At 33.6% G+C, this 22,429-nt stretch overlaps 1 protein-coding gene across 7 annotated transcripts in view; it reads right to left on the reverse strand.

Annotated features, from left to right (window-relative positions):
* LOC104248641 (polycomb group protein EMBRYONIC FLOWER 2-like) overlaps window positions 1-22,185 on the reverse strand; it is a 32,194-nt gene extending 10,009 nt beyond the window's left edge. For 2 of the 7 annotated variants that reach the window (XM_009804944.2, XM_009804949.2), the window contains exons 1-17: window positions 21,789-21,922; window positions 20,986-21,087; window positions 13,183-13,265; window positions 12,887-13,055; window positions 12,372-12,439; window positions 7,841-7,958; window positions 7,597-7,756; window positions 7,474-7,515; window positions 6,258-6,397; window positions 5,554-5,616; window positions 5,322-5,443; window positions 4,454-4,518; window positions 3,655-3,707; window positions 3,455-3,508; window positions 3,310-3,369; window positions 2,833-2,879; window positions 2,609-2,730 (exon numbers count right to left, since the gene is read on the reverse strand). In XM_009804944.2, coding sequence (XP_009803246.1) covers window positions 2,609-2,730; window positions 2,833-2,879; window positions 3,310-3,369; window positions 3,455-3,508; window positions 3,655-3,707; window positions 4,454-4,518; window positions 5,322-5,443; window positions 5,554-5,616; window positions 6,258-6,397; window positions 7,474-7,515; window positions 7,597-7,756; window positions 7,841-7,958; window positions 12,372-12,439; window positions 12,887-13,055; window positions 13,183-13,217 — 1,318 coding nt within the window. In that variant the 5' untranslated portion in view covers window positions 13,218-13,265; window positions 20,986-21,087; window positions 21,789-21,922. Of the gene's footprint in view, window positions 1-2,608; window positions 2,731-2,832; window positions 2,880-3,309; window positions 3,370-3,454; window positions 3,509-3,654; window positions 3,708-4,453; window positions 4,519-5,321; window positions 5,444-5,553; window positions 5,617-6,257; window positions 6,398-7,473; window positions 7,516-7,596; window positions 7,757-7,840; window positions 7,959-12,371; window positions 12,440-12,886; window positions 13,056-13,182; window positions 13,266-20,985; window positions 21,088-21,788 lie in introns of all 7 variants that reach the window. The other 5 variants (XM_070171750.1, XM_009804945.2, XM_009804947.2 and 2 more) reach the window with 5 other exon arrangements.
* Window positions 22,186-22,429: the final 244 nt, after the last annotated feature.

Consider the following 22,429-nt stretch of genomic DNA (forward strand, 5'->3'; position numbering starts at 1 on the left):
TTGGCTCAGAACCAGGACCAGCCCACATATAGAAAAATTGGTCACCCCCACACACTAACTCACCAATTTTGTTTCCTTGGTCAAAAATCTGTTCGTTGGAAACGGAGAACTTTCAACGTTGGTCATTGCTTAAGGCCTAAACGGCTAAATCAGCACCTCAACCCCCAAAACATCCCCATCCCTCCCAAAAAATTATATTTTTAACCCCCTATTAAGAAAGTAACACTTTGGCCCTATTGTTAAACAAGATAATAAACCAAACTCTTCTTAACATTTTGAAACGGTAGAAGGATAACTTAAAACAATTTCCTGTTCTTTCGAAAATGGCCCGGGATGTGCTTTTAGTTTCAACCATGGCGTCAGAAAGTGCTTTTAGCCAAACAAGTATGTAGTTTGGAGACAACAAACACTCATTGGTTAGGCCAGCATTGAAAACACTAGTCTGTTTAAGAGATTGGGTTAGAGCGAAAAAATCCAAAAAAATCAAGCATAGAAGAAAAGCAACCGGAGTAAGGGTGCTTATCGGGCGGTTCGATTGGATATATGCGCTAAACGGTTCGGCTTAGCGGTTATCGATTTTCAAATGTATTAAACCGCTAACCGAACACATAAGATATTGGTTGGTTAAGTTTGATTTAGCAGTTATCGGTAATGTAACACAAGATATATATTACATCGACCAAAAATTCAAAAATGAGAAACAATTGGAATGTCATTTTGGATTGAATGATATTCCAAATCGCATTCAAGGTTTAAATTAATTAGCTTTAGATTCTGATTTAGAGTATCCAAGATTTAAAAAACAAATTGAAGAAGAAAAACTAAGAACCTGGCCCTGCTTGGCTAATGGCATTGATAGTGAATCTTCCCTTCCCTTGTTTTAGAATTACAAAAAGTAAGATGTACTCAAGGCAAGTCGAGCTCAATGGAACAAAAGAAGAGGGGATTTTTCTTAACTTGTCACCTTGGTTAATCGTGGACAAAGAAACATATCTGATACTGGAAGCTGGAATGGAGATTGGAGAACATCGGTGGACAGTGGGCTGGAGGCCGGAGGCTGGAGGCTTGGAGAAGTGGAACTGAGCGAAGGGCTTTAAGGTTTTTAAAAATACTTTATATACATGGGGGTAGAAATATAAATCTAATAATTCTTAATGGGTTGACAGCTAAACCAATAAGGAAAACAAGCAAACCGCTACTATAAACCGTTAACTAGAAAATTCGAAACCGTTTCCCAACCGTTTAGCCGATAATCCGATACCAATAAATCGATTTACGGTTCGGTTTTGGACAGCCCTAGACCAGAAGATGAAGCACATGAAAACGTCATGACGATGTCATCTTACCAAAGTGGCAAGAAGCGACAATCAAGATAGTCCGATACCAACTAATCCTCCTCGAATTGATATTGAGGAGATGACTAATTCTTTTAGAAACTTTTGATATTCTTTGTTCATCTATTGTATTTTGAAGTTCCTCTTTATTTCTTTTACTTCAATAGAAACTCTTGAGTCTTGTTGTAATTTGCAAGTTTAATGATCAAAAATCAAAACACAAATTTGCAATTTGTATACTTAAAAAATCTAAGGCTAATTTAGCTTCTGAGGTTTTTTTTTTTCAAATTTGTATCCAAATACAAAATAATACTTTAACTTCAATTTAGTAGTTTCTCATTTTTTTACTTCATCATACTTTAAAGTTTAATTGGAAACTCTTGTGGTAGAATGTAAGTTAGTAAGTAATTTGCAAGTTTAGTTTAAACAATAAAGTTAGTTTGCAATTTGTAAGTTTAAACTTAATAAAATTAAAACTTTGAGCCTTTGAGGAAATGTATCCAAATACCGAAACTCCAAATCCAGTTCTTTAATTCACTCTTTACCTTTTGTATTTAAATTAAAAGGTTGTAAAAAAAAATCCCAACACACATTAACCCGGCCCAGTTAACCCAGACCCCCAACCCACATCCTTAAGAGGCCGTGAATGGAGTGTGCTCAACTTTTGGCCCAAAGAGCTAGCCCACAACCCGGCACACAAAGGGAAGACCAACGCGACTCGGCACACTGGCTCAATGTGCCTTCGCTTAATGTGTTGGGTTGGGCCTGGCCTAGCCCACATGCCAACCATGCCCTAAGGGCCAGTAGCACACAAATTCCATCAAGGTAATTTGCTAAGTCTTCAATGAGTGACGAGTGTATAAAGGGAAATATAGGCAAGACAATTTTAATTTTTTATGGCAAAGTATGCAAGGAAAGATCATCTAGGAAGTTCCTTATGTACAAGAAGTCAAGAACCAAACAAATTTGCGCTTTCAGACAACAACTATGCACCTTTCAACAACAACAACAACAAACCCAGTATAATCCCAGACAGAGGGGCCTGGGGAGGGTAGTATATACGCAGTCTTACCCCCACCTTGTTGAGATAGAGAGGCAGTTTCTAATAGATCAACTATGCACCTTTAACGTACAAAAAAGATGTTGGTGATACTTTGATAAGTAATATTCATTTACATGTATCCATTAAGTAACCATGATCTAGCACATTTACAAAGGAACACAGAATTAACAACAAATTGAATAATCCAACGAATACAATGGGTCATCATTACCATTAATCTTGTCATTGAGCCCATTTGTTGATGTAGGGAAATCTGAATCTAAAACAAGTGGGTGCACATACTTTGAATTTTGAAATAAATCTTGTCGTTTCCTCCGTCTTAGTGGCTTTGAACTGAGAACAAATTACAGGTAAACCAGTAGAATCTCATAACATACTTCTGAAATAACATCAAATAGCTATAAAACAAACTGAAGGAGCATGATAGTTACATACCAAAAGAAGAATGTTTGTTGCTTAGGATCAACGCCATTAGCAACAATCTGAACAGCAGTCCAGAAAGAAAATTAATTCACAGGGTAGAAAAAGCATGACTATAAGATTAGTCAAGCAAGTTCAAGTATCTGAAATGAATTAAATAATAGAGAACTGACTTCTCAAACATTTGCCTAACAAAGTTATAGAGACCGTTAGAATCTAACAAGGTATCATACAAATAAAAGACATGACCTTATGAAGGAAATTCACCATTAAACTCTATCGCTTTCTTTTTCATCAAGAACCCAGTAAAGCTTCCTAGAAGATCAATTGCAGACACGATTACAGAAATCAAAATACCTAAAATAAGAGATAAGCATCCATCTCCTACATTCATATCGAGAAAACTACTTTGCATTGTAGCAGATTTACACTCAGAGCAGATATTACAGACCATATAAGATTCACCTCCGAGTTAAAAGAAAAAGAGCTGACCTCAGATCTCCACATGTCACTTCTCACAGATACATTTACAGCTTGATATTCTTCATTTACCTACAAATGATATGAGGTTAAATTTGACAGCTCTGACAAAACACACAATTAAAATTTAATTTGAAGCTTGCTGAAGTTTACCAACCCAAAATTCAAAGTTGAACAAATCGTGAGATGAGCATAAGTGATATCTCAAACCCTAAAACCAAAAAGGCAAAGATACAAAAATATTAAACTATTTATTTAGTCAATCTAAACCAAATTTCTCGCCCAAACCATTTCAGGGTAGATACAGTATAGCTTAGTTTAGTTAAAGAAACAAAAGAAGATTATCCCTGTCTTTACCTTAAAGCTGGCACATTTTACCAAGCAGAGAGGACAGGTGAAGTCCTCAGTCACTGCAATTTAGAGAAAATAGCAACTAAATAGCTTGAATGTGTACGGAAGGAATTTGATCAATGCAAAGAAAACCGCTCATATAGAAGAAAGTAATGCAAATTTCATCAATTTCACCATTCTAAAATCCATAACTGCACGCAGACCAAGGGCTGAATAAATCTTGATATATGTAGGATGCTGACAATTCAAACAGATCGGTTTGACAAAGGAAAGACTAAAGTCTGACTAGTAAGTTGGAGACCTTTAGTTGCTTGCTCCTACAATTAATTTCAAAACGACATATGATGTCCACTATTTTGCTTTAGTATGCCCCGATTTCTAACGTTGTGACTAAGAGATTGTACTCAAAATTTGATGTTAGCCTGCATTTTACATGACCCAACAACATGAAGATTCATGTCAGTAAAGGAAGGGAGGGTACATCAAAGTAGTGAGACAACAAAATACGATGCAGTTTAGGCAAGAACATTCCATTTTGAAGAGAACAACAAAATGGAGCTGATCTTTTAACCGGAAAAGAAGCCTGCTTTAATCATTTGAAATCCATCAAAATAACAGAAACCCTTTATAAAACAAAACTAACCAACATAGAGTCTGAGCTGAGTTCAAAAGCACAAGAAAATAGAAACAAACCACCGAGAGCACACCAATGATATCAGTGGCAATATCACGATAAATGAAATGAAACCAGTTAAATATGAAGTCAAACAAGCCATAGCTTCACCATAAAATGAAGAATTATTACCTTCTGTTCTCTGCAAGTTGTTGTTATAGTACCTATAGTTGAAGACAACATTTCCTGTCCTCAACCTAAAAAGCGTGATAAATAAAAGGATTAGCTACATGTCTACCTCACAATGCACATGTAAATTTTTGAATCTCTTTAAATTAACAGAGAGCTAAGTCCCCACTTCCAAAATTCTCTATAAACAAAAGGAAAGAAAAGAAAAGAACTGTTTTTTTCTTTTATAGGTAAGGATATGTTGTTTCCTAAGGAGAAAATGAAATTTTGAAAGGGGACATGCAGCAGAAAAGACAAAAATGAGCAATCTTTCAAAACCACAGAGAGCATGGTTTAATATTTAGCATTTTTATGATATTGAGTTTCGTCACGGCATTCACATTGGGAAACAAGATGGATCCACAGGCTTTATCGGTTGAATATGTTGAATCAATTACAAATGAGTGAAGTTAGCAAAGATGGGTAAGAATGACAAGATCTATCAACCATGCACAAAACTTGATGGGAATATAAGAGGAAAAGTTAATCCTGCTCTAACAAGGTAGATATACACCAGTACAATTTTGGGGATCTATCAGTAACTTTTGCTAGAGCAGTATGGCCCTGAATGCTGAAATGAGCTAAAGAGCCAAATCTACCTAGTGGCACAGGCTTAAATAAGCAATAAACTGAATGCAAATAGGTGCAGGGGGGAAGAGTTAACACAATGCTGGACAATGTTGGAAATATCGGTGTCAACAACAGTAGTACTGATAATTTCTTGTACAGCTAGGTAAAAAGAGCATTGCATAAAGAGAAATACAATAAAGGCAATACACATGACAAAATAGAAACACAGTGCAGAAAAGAGACCAGAAATGGGTAACTTCACCGTATTATTCGAGGCAATGAAGTCGTAGGAATGTCATCATAGGAGAATGAATCATAAGCTGATTTATCTCCTGCACCAACTTCTTCTGCAGCAATTTTGACTTGCAGTTGCTGTATTGTTGCCTTTCATAATCCAATCATTATTCAAGAAAATCAATTATATAAGCAAAGAGATGAAAAATCTTTTACTACAATTTTCAAGGACATAAGCACTGAGTGCAAAAATGACCTACCAGAGCCACAGAACTGCGGGGATACTGAAAGGAAATATGTCTGTCTTTGTCCAAACAGCTTGTCTGCAGATGAAGACACAATAGCCATCAGAGAAGATGGTTCCTCTTCTTATTCTTTTTTTCTTCCTTTCAATCAGAAATACTTCAGCAATGCCCTTTCAGCATCATTTGCCCAGAAGAACTAGCCTCTGCATAATATCTTGCAATGCCCACTATGAATGGATTCAACATCATGAAACACTAAGTGAAAACAGTCTACCTAGAAGAAGCAACCTCTCTACCAGATATGTGAAGAACCAATGACTTGGTTATCAAGCCCTATACTTATGATTAAAATAATAGAGGATCAGAAATTGCCCGTTCTCACTTCCAGAATTACTAAATATAATATAAAGGAGCAACATGAGGAAGAGAAAAAATATCTGCCTTAACTAACAAAAGCCAACTCCAAATTTAGTAATGCCTCAGAGAAGGCACTAGACCTCAATTTACTGAGGTGATGTTCTAATGGTATTTGGTTGAAGAAAATTTCCAAAAACACAAGTTTTGTTAAAAAAAAATGCAAATTTTGAATGAGAGAAAAAATTAATTATCAACTTGATCACTCTTCCAGATTGTCAAAGAGATGTTGGTTCACGATTAATCCACTAAGCAATATTAAACTAGCACTACATACTTCTATTTAGAAACTTCTGTTAGTGTACCTTCATAAAACAAGGGCTCAAGTCAACAGTTGACAACATCTCAGCTCTCTCCCCTAAACTCAAATTGGGAGACTTTTCCCACAATAGATGAAGTAATTCCATTGGCATTCTTCCCAACAAACAGTGCCCTTCAAGATTCACTATCACAATTTTGAAAATAAGATTAGAACGAGAAAGAAGATGGACCATGAGAAACTTGAAGAAAAGATCAAAAACTTTGTTTTTAATGGAGGGAAAACATGCAAAAGACAATAAAAATTGCAGAAACCTTAATACAACAGAATTTGACATAGCAACAACCATTATGTGGTTTTTCTTTTCATGCGCTAATGGAGCTAAACAATGAGTGCATGTTTCAAGAGCTGAGAAAAGTCTGTGGAATTTGTTGAGATCCATTTGTTGACAACATTCCAGACATAACATCCAACCTTTGTATTATATATTATAAACATCAAACCACAAACATGAATTCATAGTCATGTTTAGGTTTATGGGTTTTTTTTAAGCTGGCATGTGCTGCCATAAGATTGAGTTATACAAAGTTTCCAGTGTTCCTTTTAAATTTGACTGGTTTCACACACTTGTTGCTGTTTGATTTGACTTTAGGAATAATATCATCAAATCATGTTTCAAGGTCCTAAATGTGCTAGAACCACCAGTATTGAATTAAAAGACGTCCATATCTTGTCAGGTCCACAGAGACAGAAAGAGAAGAAGAGAAAATTAAATAGACGGTGTTAGCGGATGTGAAGGAGAATCACTTTATAAGAGCATAAAGGGACAAGTAGAAGGATACTCTGAAATTCTCTTTCCTCAATCAGTTAAATATGAAGATTCAGAAGGAAATGCTTTCTAAGAAAGACAAGAATAGGAAAGAAATACTATAGACCTAGGTTAACATACTGCAAATACTATGTCATTTCATTATAGTCTTCTTTCTTTTACGTCAGGCTTGTGAAATAGGTCACAAGCTTGTGAAATAATCTTCATTAAATGTTTCTTTTACTGAAGAAACATGTTTCTAGATGTGGCACATTATAGATCGTTAGACTTTCAAATTGTGTATGTTTAACTTATTCTAAAGCATCAAAATGAATACCAAAAGAGATAACAAATTGAAAATTTGCTGAGTTTGACAAATGCTAGCAATCATAAAGCTTATTTGACATCGGTAACTGCACAAAATAAGGATCTTTCCAACTTCCACGCTACTTACATGGAAATGAAGATGTATCCAAATGATCTCTAGCAAGTTCAGCTGCAAAGGAAGAAACCATTTACAGTTGGCCCTCATAACGAATCTCAACAAATAAAGTTTCAGAAAACACTTTATACCTACCAAAACTGACAAACAGGAGGACAAGAGAGCCAGCCCTTATTTCAGCTGAAAGTTTATCCATTTCGGGGAGAAAGAATTTTGCTTGAGCTCGATTTATTCCATCAACTCTAGTGAAAGAAGTTGATATGCATGCCCGCCTAAATTGATAGACAGCAGAATGCTGTAACCAATGGCATTAGCGAGGTACCCAACAGCAAACAAGATTACAACTCACTGGATGTATTTGCACAAAATAAGAACTTACTGCCTCAGCACCTGCGGCATTTGATACTGGCCTTGCCAAAATGACACACAGAGGAAAAACACTCTGGACCTGTGATTCATCGTTCACAGTGGCTGGCACAGATATTGCCATTTGAATCCTAAAAAATTTAGCCACAGTAGTAAACCAAAGCTATCTAATTGCAAGTATATATACATTGATGAAATCAATATCACTAAAAGTCATCGCTTGGTTGGTTAACGCGATGAAGTGATGTGGAGCAAGAGGTTATCGTTTCATGGCGAAGCCATGTGTTTCAGTGAAGCATGGGCCACAAAAAATTACACATAAAGTGATCCCAACAAGAAGCGGCTGATTGTTTGAATTTCACCTTTAAGGACTTAGATTTTTTTGGATAAGGTATTTTATTAATAGAGGTATTTGAATTTCACCTTCAAGGAGTTGGCTTTATTTCGGGGATAAGTAAGGGTATATTTTATTTTTATAGTTAAAAGAAGTCAAGGTATTGTATATTGGTTGCTCAAACTAGTTATCTATATTATTATAAAAGCATGAATACAATGTCGGTTTACAAAAATAAACTTATAACATTAAGCATAATAACTCACAATAAAAGGACATAACTGGAATTCTAGATATTAGTCTTGTAATCCTATTAGTTTTAGGATATAATTCTACATGTTAGGAATCCTATTAGTATAATTACTTCCGCGTTAAAAATTTCTATTGCTAATTTAATTTGAAAAAGTATTGTAATGTCCTATTACTAATTTAATTTGAAAATGTATTATATTGTCCAAATCTATTTAGAAAAAGGAGAGTCTATATTATTATAAAAGCACGAATACAATATTGATAGAGAAAAATAGTCTTAAATATTAAATAGAAGAACTCGTAATTAAATGATATAATAAAATAACCTTTTTTTGGGACTGCAAGACCTTTTATGTTATTTTTTTAATATTATTTAAAGTATGTAAATATTAAATTAATTTTCTAAGAATCCTCCACATTAGCGGTACACACCACTCCATAACATCCAATACCAAGAAAAAATAAAAGTGCTATTAAATGAAATGCATAAAGCATTGAAATTGAGAAAAAAATATATCTCTGTATTATATTTTTATATTATATTTGAACGTTTTCCTACTCAAATGATATATTTTTAATTGGTTTTTCATGTAATATCAACAACTAAGAAAATATTTAAGAATATAAATGTGTGAGAAAGACAAAGAAAAATGGTTGGCAAGAGTCAATATCACTAATGATTCTGCAAACATAAAGATCTAAAAGTGAAATGTCAGATCTATCCTTTTACTCTTTGATAATATTGGATGAAGAGACTAATTGTCAAATGAACAAAATAATTGCCCGGGGTTTCTGGAGATATATTGAATATCAACGAACCGTTTGGTGAAAAATTAATGATTTGGAAGGGGATTTCTATCAAGTACTACCAATAATTTCAAAATCGATGAAAGCAAAGACTGTAAAAACTAGCTTGCCAAAATTATACTTATAGCCTCAAATGAAAAAAATTCAACTGACAAGAAATATAAAATAAGATCAGATCGAGTATTTAGTGACTTCTTGCTTCGTGTCGGAAATGAAGGGGAGCATCTAATAAAAGATGATTTCGAAATAATAGTGCATTATAAGGGAAATATTTCTATCATTATATTAAAACGCAATTTGTGGAAATTGCATGATAGAAATTAAAAAGCTATCTTAGCTAGCATAAATGAATATATTGATCAACTAAATAAAAGGTTAATTGCGAAATTTTATGGTAAAAATAAAATATTTTTCAGTTTTTGACTCAGCAGAAGATGATACCAACAATTACTACCAAAAAAAATACTTAAATACTTTAATACCAAATGGCCTTCTACCACACAGGTTTGTTGTCAAGTTTATTAATTCTTACATATGTGAGTGTCATCGTATATATAATATACTAAGTTAAAATTGATCTTCCATTGCATATATATTGGTTTTGGAAAAAAATATGCCCTTCATGCTACTGAAAAACTTAGATCCGCCGAATAGCTTATGTAATAGCACGTACATAGAAAAATTATGATACTGGTCAATGTACTTTTAAGTATATTTTTATCCCTGAATTCAACTTTCGTCTTCCGAAATTAAAGAATATCCTTCTAAATTTGTGTGAAAATAATTTTAGGTATGTTTATATTTTGCAATTATAATAAATAAAGCACAAGGACAAACATCTTAAATATTAGACTATATTTATTGCAATATGTTTTCTTGCACGAACAACTATATGTTACACTTTCAAGAGGAATCTTGTTGTCTAGTAAGCAACCAAAGCATTAGAAAGAAATTAACATATACAAAAAAAAACATCATTTAGAAAAAAGTGTTCGGTAAGACATCATCACATCAAATACTTTTAAACTATAATACATAATTATCTAACCAACATGACTAAATTGATCATTTGTGTAAGTTCTAATGATATCCTTTTATTTTTGAATCATGTATTATGCTAATGTAATAATATTTTTTGGCTTTCAAGAGATGGACTAATATTAAGATCTGAATAACTATAGAATAAATTATTTTTTATGTTAAAACCAAATAATTAAATCTTTTAATTAATTATTTAGCAAAAGAATCCAATTCAATTATTTTTTAAATTCATCATATGGGTAAAATTCTTATTCAAGTTAAAATAAAAATCTTAGTGTATATAAATTTACTCCATAAAAAGAGCGTTAGAACACAAAGTAAAAAGGTTTATTAAGAATCAAATGCTATACAAGTGTCTGAGGAAGCACAATCAAAGTTAAATCCTAAACAAGAATAAGTTTTCAATACTATGTTATAAAGAGTCGACTCAGGTATAACGGAATTATTCTTTGTAGATGTCTCCGACGAAATCATAATATTTTTTTATGTCACGCATTACTTGCAAATATCATATCAAGAGGCAAAACATTGTTAGCAATAATAGCAAGTGGTGTACAAACAACGATTTTATTGTGAGACCACCCACTTTAGATTTGATATACCTCTTCAAATAATTTAAATAATCATCACAAATATATCAAAGCAGAGCAATGGTGCTAAATTTATAAGGAGAGCAAATATAATAATAATGCGGGATGAAGCACTTATGGCTAAGTGTCAAACAATCGAAATAATTGCCCGGAGTTCTAGAGATATACTGGATATTAATGAACCGTTTAGTGAAAAATTAATGGTTTGGGAGGTGATTTATGTCAAGTACTATCAGTAGTTCCAAAATCGACAAAAGCAGCGACAGTAAAAGCTAGCTTGCCAAAGCTATACTTCTGGCTTCAAAGAAAAAGATTCAACTAACAAGAAACTATAATGTAAGACAGATACAGTATTCAATATCTTCTTGCTTCGTGTCGAAAACGAAGAAGAGCATCCAATAAAAGAACCAACACAATAGGAGGAAACATACACAAAAAAATATTGTCCACAAATAAATGTTCGTTAAGATACCATCACATTAAATACTTTTAAACTTTAATATATAATTATCTAACTAACCTGACAAAAATGATCATTTGCGTAAGTTTTGATGATGTCCTTTTATTTTAAATTCATGTATTATACTAATGTAATAATATTTTTCGGCATTTAGGTGATTGTTGTATTATACATAAAATTTATCTCATTAATTAAATTTTATTGTTCCTTCAAATAAATAAATATTTAAATCATCACGTGTCATTATTAACGTGCAAAATTATAGTACAAAATTAATATACATTTTAATTGAAATCATATATACTAGTTTTAATTGAAATTCGCTTATTATAGTACAAAATTAATATACATTTTGCATTTTTTAATTTAATGAAAATTGTGTGTTTCACTTAAAAAAGTGTGCACTTCCCTTCGCTTTTCGCCTCAAACCTTGTGGAACTCGTCGCTTTTTGCTTTAAAACAATGGATGATATTATAGGATGATATGATCAATAACACGTATAATATTTGATCACCAACTACAGACTGAACGAAATTGTGTTTCATCAGCTATTTCAAACAGTAGTCAGTAGACTTTGCCTTCGACTTAGACAAACTTGGCAACAGTAATTGGGTCTGTCTTCTAATATTACTTTGCACCTATATGGTGTAAGTACCCATGAACAAATGTTTGAAAGAAAAATGTTTACGAAAGAGTCAAAGTGTAGTGCTATGAAGTATGAACACTGAATCAGATTGTGAAGACCTATATTATCACTTGGGACTTGTTTGATTTAGACCACTGAATCATTTCCTGATCATCTCTATACAAATTCTTTAAATTTAATACAATAATAATGACTAAGCAGCAACTATAATTGTGAAATAATTCAAACAAACCCAAGAGAATAGAGTAAAGGAAGCATGTCTCCCCACATATTTAGAGCTTCACTTCCGAATCAGCATAGACTATATTATGGGACAATCAGAAGTACCTCAGAGTCTCTAGTATAGAGCATATGAGACATAACCTTGCATATGGGGAAATTTGGGAGTGAAAGCAATCACAATCAAAATATACCTCTTTTTGTGCTTTGCTTGAATTTTGTAATGTAAACATCTTTGAAGGAAGGAAGGCTGCATGATATTCTGCATTCTGTTAGAAACATCTTGCAGGAAATGCCAATGATGAATGTATAATTAACACATCAAAAAAGTGACGAGACCAATTACATTAAAACTTGTAACAGTTGGCAGCCAGAAAAATGGGAGGGAGTCAGGACCAAAAACATCCTCTCAAAATCGTGGTTGAGAGAAAGATAATAATCTTGAGTATGCTTTTATCAAAAATGCTTGAACTCACAAAAGATGCGTATATATAAGACATCAGCGCTGAGAATAAGGATAATAGTCTTGAGTTTTACCGGAAACACTTCAACTTAAACAAGATGTGCTTATTTAAAATGAATGTTTGATGCATGTAAGCAAAAACGATAAAATCAGCAATCTTTCCAAGATCATTAATATCAACAAGGAAACTAATGCCAAAATGTTAGCCTTGAGGAATAGGTAAAAAGTGGTCTTTAAGCATATTACATTTCTAACGGCACGACGTTGGAGAATGTTGTAGAGTTCAACAGGTTTGCAATAAGTTGAAAGGCTTTCTTCAGCAGCAATCTTCTCCTCTGCTGACAAATGTGTAGCAAAATCTTGCCTGCACATTGAGTCCGTAACTGTAGAATAACTGCAGTAGCAAGTGTAATGCCTGTTCCACAAATTATAATATAACAATCAATATCCTTGTTTCAGTAAGTGCATTGCAGTATTTTAAAATGTAATTATTGACAAACATAATTATAAGACCTCAAATGCAGGCACAGGGAATATCTTACGTGGTTTCACGAGCCACTAAAGGTATGCCTGGCATCCTTGTCACACAGTATTCAAATGTATATTCATAGTTCTTTCAACTTCACTAAATTCAGAAATTAAAAACATGTGAGAAAAGAATCATAAAGCACATGACATAATGGGCAAAAGGAAAGGAAAGATAATGGTAATATCTGATTCAGATTTCTCCTTCAGATTGTACATGAGTCTTATTTTACTTCTCTCTTTTCTTCGAATGGGAGCGGGGGAGGGAAAGAGAGGATATCCAGAACAATTGTTCTCATTTCATTTGAAAAAACATAACCATGAAGTCTCACTATACCATTTTATGGAAACAAATAGCCACAATTCAAATGCAACCTAATAACCATATTAAGAAAACGATACAATGAAGAATATGAGATTACATGTTAGGAACCTTGAAGCAAAGAACCAAGAGGAACCTACTGGAACTTAACATTTGAATGGAGCTTAACATGGCAACTGGTGTGCAGTTACTTCATCAAGCGAAAGGGACTACACTTGTGGCTATAGCAAGATAAAACTTTGTTCTTTGGTTTTATAAAGAAAGGGGGAACCACAGCAATACACCATTGGAACTCATGTGCAAATGCTTTAAGCGAAATACAGGAGTCATCAAAAAGTAGTGTTCCTGAAGGAAGAATAAGTTGCTCATAATGGTCAACTGCAATGAATTAGCAAATAAATGTGATACTTCAACAGTATTAATTACTCAAAAAGATCAGGAATCATTCTCTCCCTAAGAATCAAGACCGATTCACAAGAGAGAGGGAGGGAGAGAGATTGATCCGCAACATTTTTGTCCTTATGTAGAATATGAATGAGTCTCCCATATAGTGACTTGTCAAAAAGAGGGTGTCTCTCATATAGTGATCCAAGACCAAAAGGGAGGAAAAGAAAATTATGGAGATCACAAAGATGTTCCCGCAATGTTGATTCATGGGTTAATGAAACTATCTTTTTTCGTCGAGGTCACAGTTCAAACAAATTTTCATTTTTTGCATCTGATAACCAGTCAACTCTTCTAACCTTCCAAATTTCTGTTTCCCTCTCCCTCCCACCCCAAATATTCTTCCTAAACTAATGCAAATATGCCCTTCACTCTCTCCCCTGCTTAGTCCCCACTACCGTTCTTGAAAGAAGTGTCTGCCAGCGATTCCCACCCCCACCTGACACCAGACCAAATTTCTCACAAGAGCAATTCCATTTCCTTGAAGCAGAGCAAACTACTTCTGCGCAAACTTAACCCAATGGAATTATCAATCTAGCGTAAATCAATCAATAGCTCATCACATAAATCAATTCCAGCACAAATAATTGCTGAATTCGTTGAAAAACTTGGATCAAACTGAACTATAACTTCGCCTAGCTCAGGTCAGCCTCCAAAACATGCTCTCTGTAACATCTAATACTTTTCTAGATTCCCTGCTTCTCAATTAGTTCCTGATTTAACGATGAGTTTCTGAATTCATATAACGAAGCTGGTTTTGACCCTTCACTCACATGAACTACATAGAGATACTTTATTCTTCATCACTAGAGACTATTTCTTCAAATTTTGCAAATCAATCGAAAGCTATAATCAATTTGCTGTTGAACAGTTGCTAAAGTGCTTAACAGGTTCGATAAAGAAACATTAATTATCAATAAAAAAGTTATCTTTTTTTCACATAAAACCTAGGACTGTCTTTAACTTTTTTCTTCTTTATATTGGTGGTGTTCGAGCCAGCTAGCGCGCACCTCCAATTCTTGCTTCCCCTACAAGCACACCCACCCAGTAACTTAGCTCACCAAAGCTTAGCATATGCAAAGAATTCACCAATCAATGATAGTTCCTAGGAAAATAATGATATATAAATATATATATTTGATTGCAATGTCTAGAACAATTAGATAAAGGAATTAGGGATTAGAGACAAAGAAGAGGGTCTCCTGGAAACAGCCTCTCTACCCTTCGGGGTAGGGGTAAGGTTTGCGTACATATTACCCTTCCCAGACCCCACTTATGGGATATAACTGGGTCGTTGTTGTTGTTGTTGTTGTTGACAAAGAAGAGAAAATGTGGAGAGGAGAGAATGAAACTTACTGTTCGATTTCGCTGGAGAAAACGAGTTGGCAGCTGGTGGTGGACGGTGGCTCTGTTCAATCGAATCGCCGAGAAAAAGGAACGGTGGCGTCGTTTGAAATTGGCGGACCAAAAATCGGTCGGATAATTTTAGATCCGTATTCTGTTTCGATTTGTGTGACCACTCAACTAGAGGCGTTTTTGGGCATGGATCAAACTTTTAACATGGAGCAAAGAACAATGTGCAAGTTGTGACTAATTTGACCACCCCGAAAATAAAGCGGCACATTTTCTAATTGTTGTATTATTTAATACTAGTAATCAAAAGTGTTAATTGACTACATTGTTCACTGTCTGTGCTTAAATTCTGAAAATCGATAGATTGGTAAGAATTTTTAATAAATTGTATAGATCAAATATTTGACAAAGAAAGAATTAATGTCTTAAATTTTTTAAAGCGATAATTATTTTTAATCAAATTTGTCGGCCAAAGCAACAATTAAATAAATAGATATATACATATTATCTTTATCAATTCTTTTCTAAAAGAATCTTATAATGATGATGTCCTATCAAATTAGATGAATCTCAATATCTTATAGGGTAGCTTGTTCTTCACAAGTACAAATTATCAAATTAGTCATGCCAAGTGCCAACTAATTGGACTGGGCATTGGGGCATAATGGCTCACACCAGGGGTTGCAATTAGAACTGAACCTACCAAGAATTGCTATTAGAACTAGAACTTTAATATTTTCTAGTACATTATCTACTTCTATTAATGATCACATTTGTATCTACCTAATATTACGAAAATACACTATAAAATTGCCTTACAGTGCGACTCTAGAACGAGGGATAGGAGCTTTTTTTTTAATAGCACGTTTGGCCAAAATGCAGAGTTATAATTTTAAGTGTATGGGTTTAAATTTTAGAAAGGATCGAGACCTAGAATCAAAGATTAAAAGTTAAATTTTATATAAATTGTCAAATATGAAATATGAGGAAAACATGGGGAAAAAAAAGAAAAGAAGAACCGAAGAAAGAAGAAGAGTATACACACCGGAGAGTTCACGGCGTCCGGCAGACGGTGACAGTGAAGGCAGAACCCTAAGTTTTTTTTTATTTGGAAATTGTGAAGAAAAGGGCGCCTGTTTTAATTTAGAGTAGGATGTGTTTTTCTTCAAGTTGATTTGTGTTTATTTATTAGAAAGGAAAAAATTTATGTTTTCTTTATTAAAAAGGAAAAATTCTAATTCTAATTCTAATGATTCTAACTATTTAGAAGCGAGTGTTAGGGCCTCTCCGTCGCCCTACTTTGGGTATCTTCGGAATACGCCATCTTGTTTATTTCTGTTTATTTTTTTAAAATTGTGAAAATAAATAATTGGACTGTTTTACTTAGCTCGTCACTACTGCTCAGTTCCTTAGTTATTTCTGTTACTACTGAGTCGGTTGTACTCATACTACACCCTACACTTTATGTGCAGATCCAGGTGAGTTAGCGCGTGGTGATCGTTGAGTTCAGGCCGGCTATCTGTGGAGATTGCAAGGTAGATGCTAATTCCGCAGGACCTTGTTACTCCTTTTGTCATTTCTTCTTTTGGACAGTTAGACAGTTTATATATCTTAGTTTATAGTTTTAGACGCTCATAACTCAGTGACACCCCGATATTTGGGGCTCGTTTCCGTATTTTATATTAACTAGTAGTCGTACCCGCGCGATGCGCGATCAATATTAAAAAAATATTAATTAAATTAAATTATGATCGGGCTTGTTTGATTCTATTAGACGTATTGCTTTAAAAAGTTTCAATTGTCATCTTATTTGTCAATACGATATACGCAATAATAAAATCTCTATTACATTAAAGGTACTTATGTAGTCAGTGAATAACTTTTTTGTTACATATTTTTCTTTATTATATTATCCGTTGTTTAGTATTATTACATTTTTAATAGAAATTTTTATTAGTATATTATATTGTTTGCTATTTTTGTCTGCTCGCTTTCTTTTTGTAATATAAGAGAAGGTATGTAATTTTATTAATGTTTAAATATTTTTTATTTTAAATTTTATACTGTTGTTCTTAATAATATATTATCTAAATTTTAATGAATAAAATCTCTATTAAACTAAGGGGCTTATACAGACAGTGAATAACTTTTATATCATCCAATATTTAGTATTATTACATTGTTAATAGAAAATTTTATTAGCATATTACTTTATTTAATAGTTTTCTCTGCTACTTGTTTTTGTAATATAATAGAAGATATATAGTTTATTACTCTTGAAATAATTTTATTTTAAACTTTATTCTATTGTTTTCAATAATATTGTCTGAATTTTAATAAACAAATTCTCGATTAAATTAAAGGGACTTATGTAGTCATCGAATAAATTTTTTGTTATGTATTTATCTTTATTATATCACCCATGTTTGAGTAGCTAAATTTTTGGTAGTTAATTTCGTTGTGTCTTTTTTTATCATTTGTTTTGTAAATAATTTTTGAATCTCCAAATTTGTTGGAGCTTTGTCCTCAAATTTGTCACTTTGTTAATTTTTTGATGTTACATTTGGAATTATCAGAATGATTTGCTTCTCGTATTCTATATAAATAGAGTAGATATCGTCTGATTGGTGTAATTTTACTTTTTATTTCTCTCTCTTTTGGTGATTTATAGTCTTTCAGAAAGTTAGCATCTCTGCTTATGATGTGTCCTCATTAACCAACATGTAATTCTCAAAATTTCATGTAAGGACCTTTTACGGTTAAAAGAATGACAATTTCTTAAAGAGATTTGCAAATTTCTTCGGTTTCAATCATTATTCAAAAGTACTTGTAGTGGTGCCTGTTGCATTTGCAATTTGATTTGTTTCCATAGGCTGAAAGCAGATTGATTGTGTTTTTCTTTTTGTGCCTGCTCTGGGAGGTCGAGAGGTGCTTCATTATTATGTTTTATCATAGTCATCCGACACGTGGCTAACATCATTAAATAGTGTAACCAGCTGATCTCTAATTAGAAATTTCACTAAGATGGCCCATAAAGTAAACAATTTTTTCTTAATACATTCTCTTCACTTGCTATTGTATTCATTCTCAAATACAGAACTTCCTTCTTATTAACACTTGGATAACTCATGATATGGTAAGATATATGCTGTTTACTCTTTATTATGTCATGTTGGGTAACACTTCATTTAAATTATTTAGACATAGCAGTGATACTAAGGCCTCATTTGTTTCTTTTAAGATTAAGACGTCTGAATCTGAATACACATCTGAATATCAAGATGTGTATTAAGATTAAGACATCTGAATCTGAATATATTAAGATGTGTATTAAAATCTGAATACTAAATAATTAAGACTGTTTGATTTTTAACATCTAAATATCTTTATTTGAAAATTAATAAACATAAAATTCAAATAAAATACTAACTAATCTAATATTCTATCAATAAAATATATAGTTTTTTTTAAAATATGATAGTTATTAGTGGTGATGGCTAACAGGTGAATGCCGACTAGAGGCGGTGGTTGGTGGTAGTTTTGGTTGATGATGGTAGTTCATGCTAGTAGCTAGTAGTGATTGGTAGTGATGGCGATTATGATTGAGGATGGTGATGGTGGGTGGTGATAGTTAATAATGGCGGGTGGTGGTAGTAGTTGTGACTGAGGAAGGTGGTGGGTGGGTGGTGGCAGGTTATGATGATGGGCAGTGCCGGCTGTGGTTGTTGATGATGATAGGGTGGCCAAGTCTATCCTCGAAAATAGTATTTTCCCTAAAATTTGTCTCCACGCGACTCAAACCTAACAAAAAATGACTTAATATCATCAATGGCGCCTATGATTGAGGATGATGGTGGCATGGTGGTGCTGGTGGTGGTGGCATGGTGGTAGTTGATAATGGTAGGCGGTGGTGGCAGTTAATAATGAATATGTGATAGCATCTTAATGAAATTAAGTCTCCGTTATAGATCTTAATCATACAGACCTATTCAGACCCATTAAGTGGTTGTGAAGTAAAAAAAACAAACACACTTAATGAATAAGATCTAAATAATTAAGATTCAGACTTTAAAAACAAACGCACTTAATGTCTCAGATCTGATAATTAAGATTCAGACCTCCATTAAGTGCAAACATATGAGGCCTAAGTGTTTTGGAGACTTCAACCAGCAGTAAGATTTTTGTTTATACTCTCGAGTAACTGAGATAGGCCGTAACATCAATCAAATAGTAAGATTTCAAGTTGATAGTAGTGGTAGTGAATATAGTAAGGGATATAGATATCAAAAAGTGTGAAGAAATTTCTTAGAGGGAGGAGTGAGAGACATTTAAAAATAACAAGTTCTGAAGTTTAAAAGTGGAGATGAATACCCAATCCTTGTAAGAACGGACACCCATCTCTACCTTTGTGATTTGTACAAGATAATACTAAATGAAGAAAACTTCCTTTAGAAATTCCAGATCTTCTTTTGTGTTTCAAGCTTTTGGGATTTTTAGATCTTCATTTAACTTCTCCCAGCTTTTGTTCCAGCTGAGAGGGAGTGTGTATTTTCTGCTGAGAATAGTGTGGAGGTCTGTGAGAGTGAAGAAGGAGGAGGAGAGGCGGCTCGGTTTCGATCATAGTTTTAATCGATCGGAAATTTTTGGACGAAAAAAGTCATTTTTCTAGTAGCGTATATAGCACACCCTTGTATTGAAGTTAGCACGGCATTATCCTCAAAGGGATGGTCTTGGCAAAATATTTTCTAGTTTTTACGGTTTTAACAAAATATTTCCCTTTTTTACTTGAACATCATAGTTCTTCAACCTTTAAAGCTTGAAATTCTTGTTTGAGGGTAGAAAATAAAATTTAATAATCGATTATTGCTAAAACCATTTGAATATTGATAATTTGTGCTTAAACTTTTAGTTCAAATACAAATTTTGGTGATTTACTCTAAAAATATCAAAACACAGATAAATAGAGAAAATATAGCATCAACTCCACAGACCCGCAGGTAGAAAATTCCTGAAGAGCAAAAGTATGACAATCCGATAGACTTCAATGAACAACTTAACAGATAGGCAGAGTAATTGTTGGGTTTTCAAGCATTAATATGGCTTAAAAGAGGATGATTGGGAAATGGAGGGAGATGAAATTTTTAAGGGAAAATTTAAGTTTCCCCTCTTGACAAAGGGTCATTGTCCCATATTGGAAGAGGAAGAGGTTTTTGATGGGTATATAAGCAATTGCTTTTCTTTTAGCTCTTAAAGAGTTGAGAAGAAAGCAAGTCTCGGCCGTCGTCATCGCTCGCTCGGCTTCGGCTTCAAGATTCATATACTCAATTGATTAATTATTGAATATGACCTAAAATCAACACCCACAAGATGGCTAACTCGAACATATAGACGACTGAGCTAAGAATCACCGAGAGAAGACTAGCATCACTGATTCACAACTAACAAACAACTAACTAATACCGCTAACTCAAACAAACGAGTAACCAAATTAACAAGTGATTATGCCGAAAAGCTAAAACTTTAGTTAATTATCACGACGAGCTAAACATGAACTAATAGAAACTATACTTGAAGTTTACAAACTTGAATCTATAACTAATTTCAAACCACTAGCAGAAGAAAGACATAAAATTGATGAACAATCTCAAAATCAATCAACAAAGAAAGACATAAAATTGATGAACAATGGATAGGATTTTACCTAAACGCTCGGGCTTCAAACCAGTAGTACAACACGACTAGATGGCGAATCGATCTCCACGCCTATCTATCCCTTAATTTTCCTGTCTTCCTTCAATTTAACCTAAAACGGTAAGTAGCATAATGAAGATTGAAACTTTAACAAAACTCCAGTACTAAAACTGCATACTCAACAGTTTCATAAAACGAACAGTTTGTTTGCTGGTGGAGAGACAGAAGCCTACAAAGTACTACTCTCATATTTTTATTAATTGGAAAACTATATCAAAATTTAAGGTTTTTTTGGTTAAAAAAATTAATGTTAAATAATGCTTGGCTCTGCTACAGAAACAAATACACTCGGAACTACAGGGACTTAGTTGTGGTGCAACAGAAACCAACAAAGATGAACAAAGGTGTAAAGATTTAATTCAGAAAACTATATAACAGTCCATTACTCATGACGTTAATTAGGGCAAGACATTTGGATACGGTGGTCAGTTGATTAGGGCAGCCCAAATTTAGTAGACCATAAACACAAGAATCTGGAGAAAAATAAACCTATATGGTGTTGTTTCATTCCTAGACATATATGATATTCCTGAACATATTTAGGTACAATTGCATACTCGTTTGCACCCATCTAAACTCTAAAAATGGTACATAGAGAAAGCAATTCAAGCAAAAATTTCCAATCTAATTCGGTCAAATAGAGAAGGCACTACAAGCAAAATTTCTTCAGTCTGATTCGGTTTACAAGTGCATAATTCTTTTAAGTTTAGGGAGCAAATTTATACAGAAAAGTGTAGTTTTACAGTTGTGTACCTCTCAATAAGGCAAACAAGGAAGATGAACCGAATAAGGCAAACACTGCAATGGTCGAAGCATCAGCGGCGACAGATTCGAACTCGGCAAAACAGCTAGGAACTCGACTTCTACTGCTTGTGCAAACCAGAAAAAAAAAGTAGAGTTTTGAAATCGATTCTTACTTCCTTTAGAAATTCCAGTTCTTCTTTTGCGTTTCAAGCTTTTGGGATCTTTATATCTTCATTTAACTTATCCCATATTTTGTTCCAGCTGAGAGGGAGTGTGTATTTTCTGCTGAGAATAGTGTGTATGTCTGTGAGGGCGAAGAAGGAGGAGGAGAGGCGGCTCGGTTTCCGGCGGAGAGGGGGGAGGCGTTGCGGCTAGGTTTCCAGAGTGGAGAAGATGGAAGAGTCCCAAAACGTAGTTTTAATGTTAAACTACGTCGTTTGGGTGGTTGTTGAACCGGGTCAGGGATTGGGCTTTAGCATAATTATTTATCTATTTTACCTAAGAATTGACTAATAACTTAATTAATAATTAACTAACCTAAGAATGCATATTTGGTTTTTATATATTTAAATAATGCATGTCATATAGCATATGTAATTAACATATGTTATATTCATATATTGTTGTTGCTAAAACTTAAACAATATTAA

This window comes from Nicotiana sylvestris, chromosome 4 (genome assembly GCF_000393655.2).
Source record: "Nicotiana sylvestris chromosome 4, ASM39365v2, whole genome shotgun sequence".
Taxonomy (NCBI): Eukaryota; Viridiplantae; Streptophyta; class Magnoliopsida; order Solanales; family Solanaceae; genus Nicotiana; species Nicotiana sylvestris.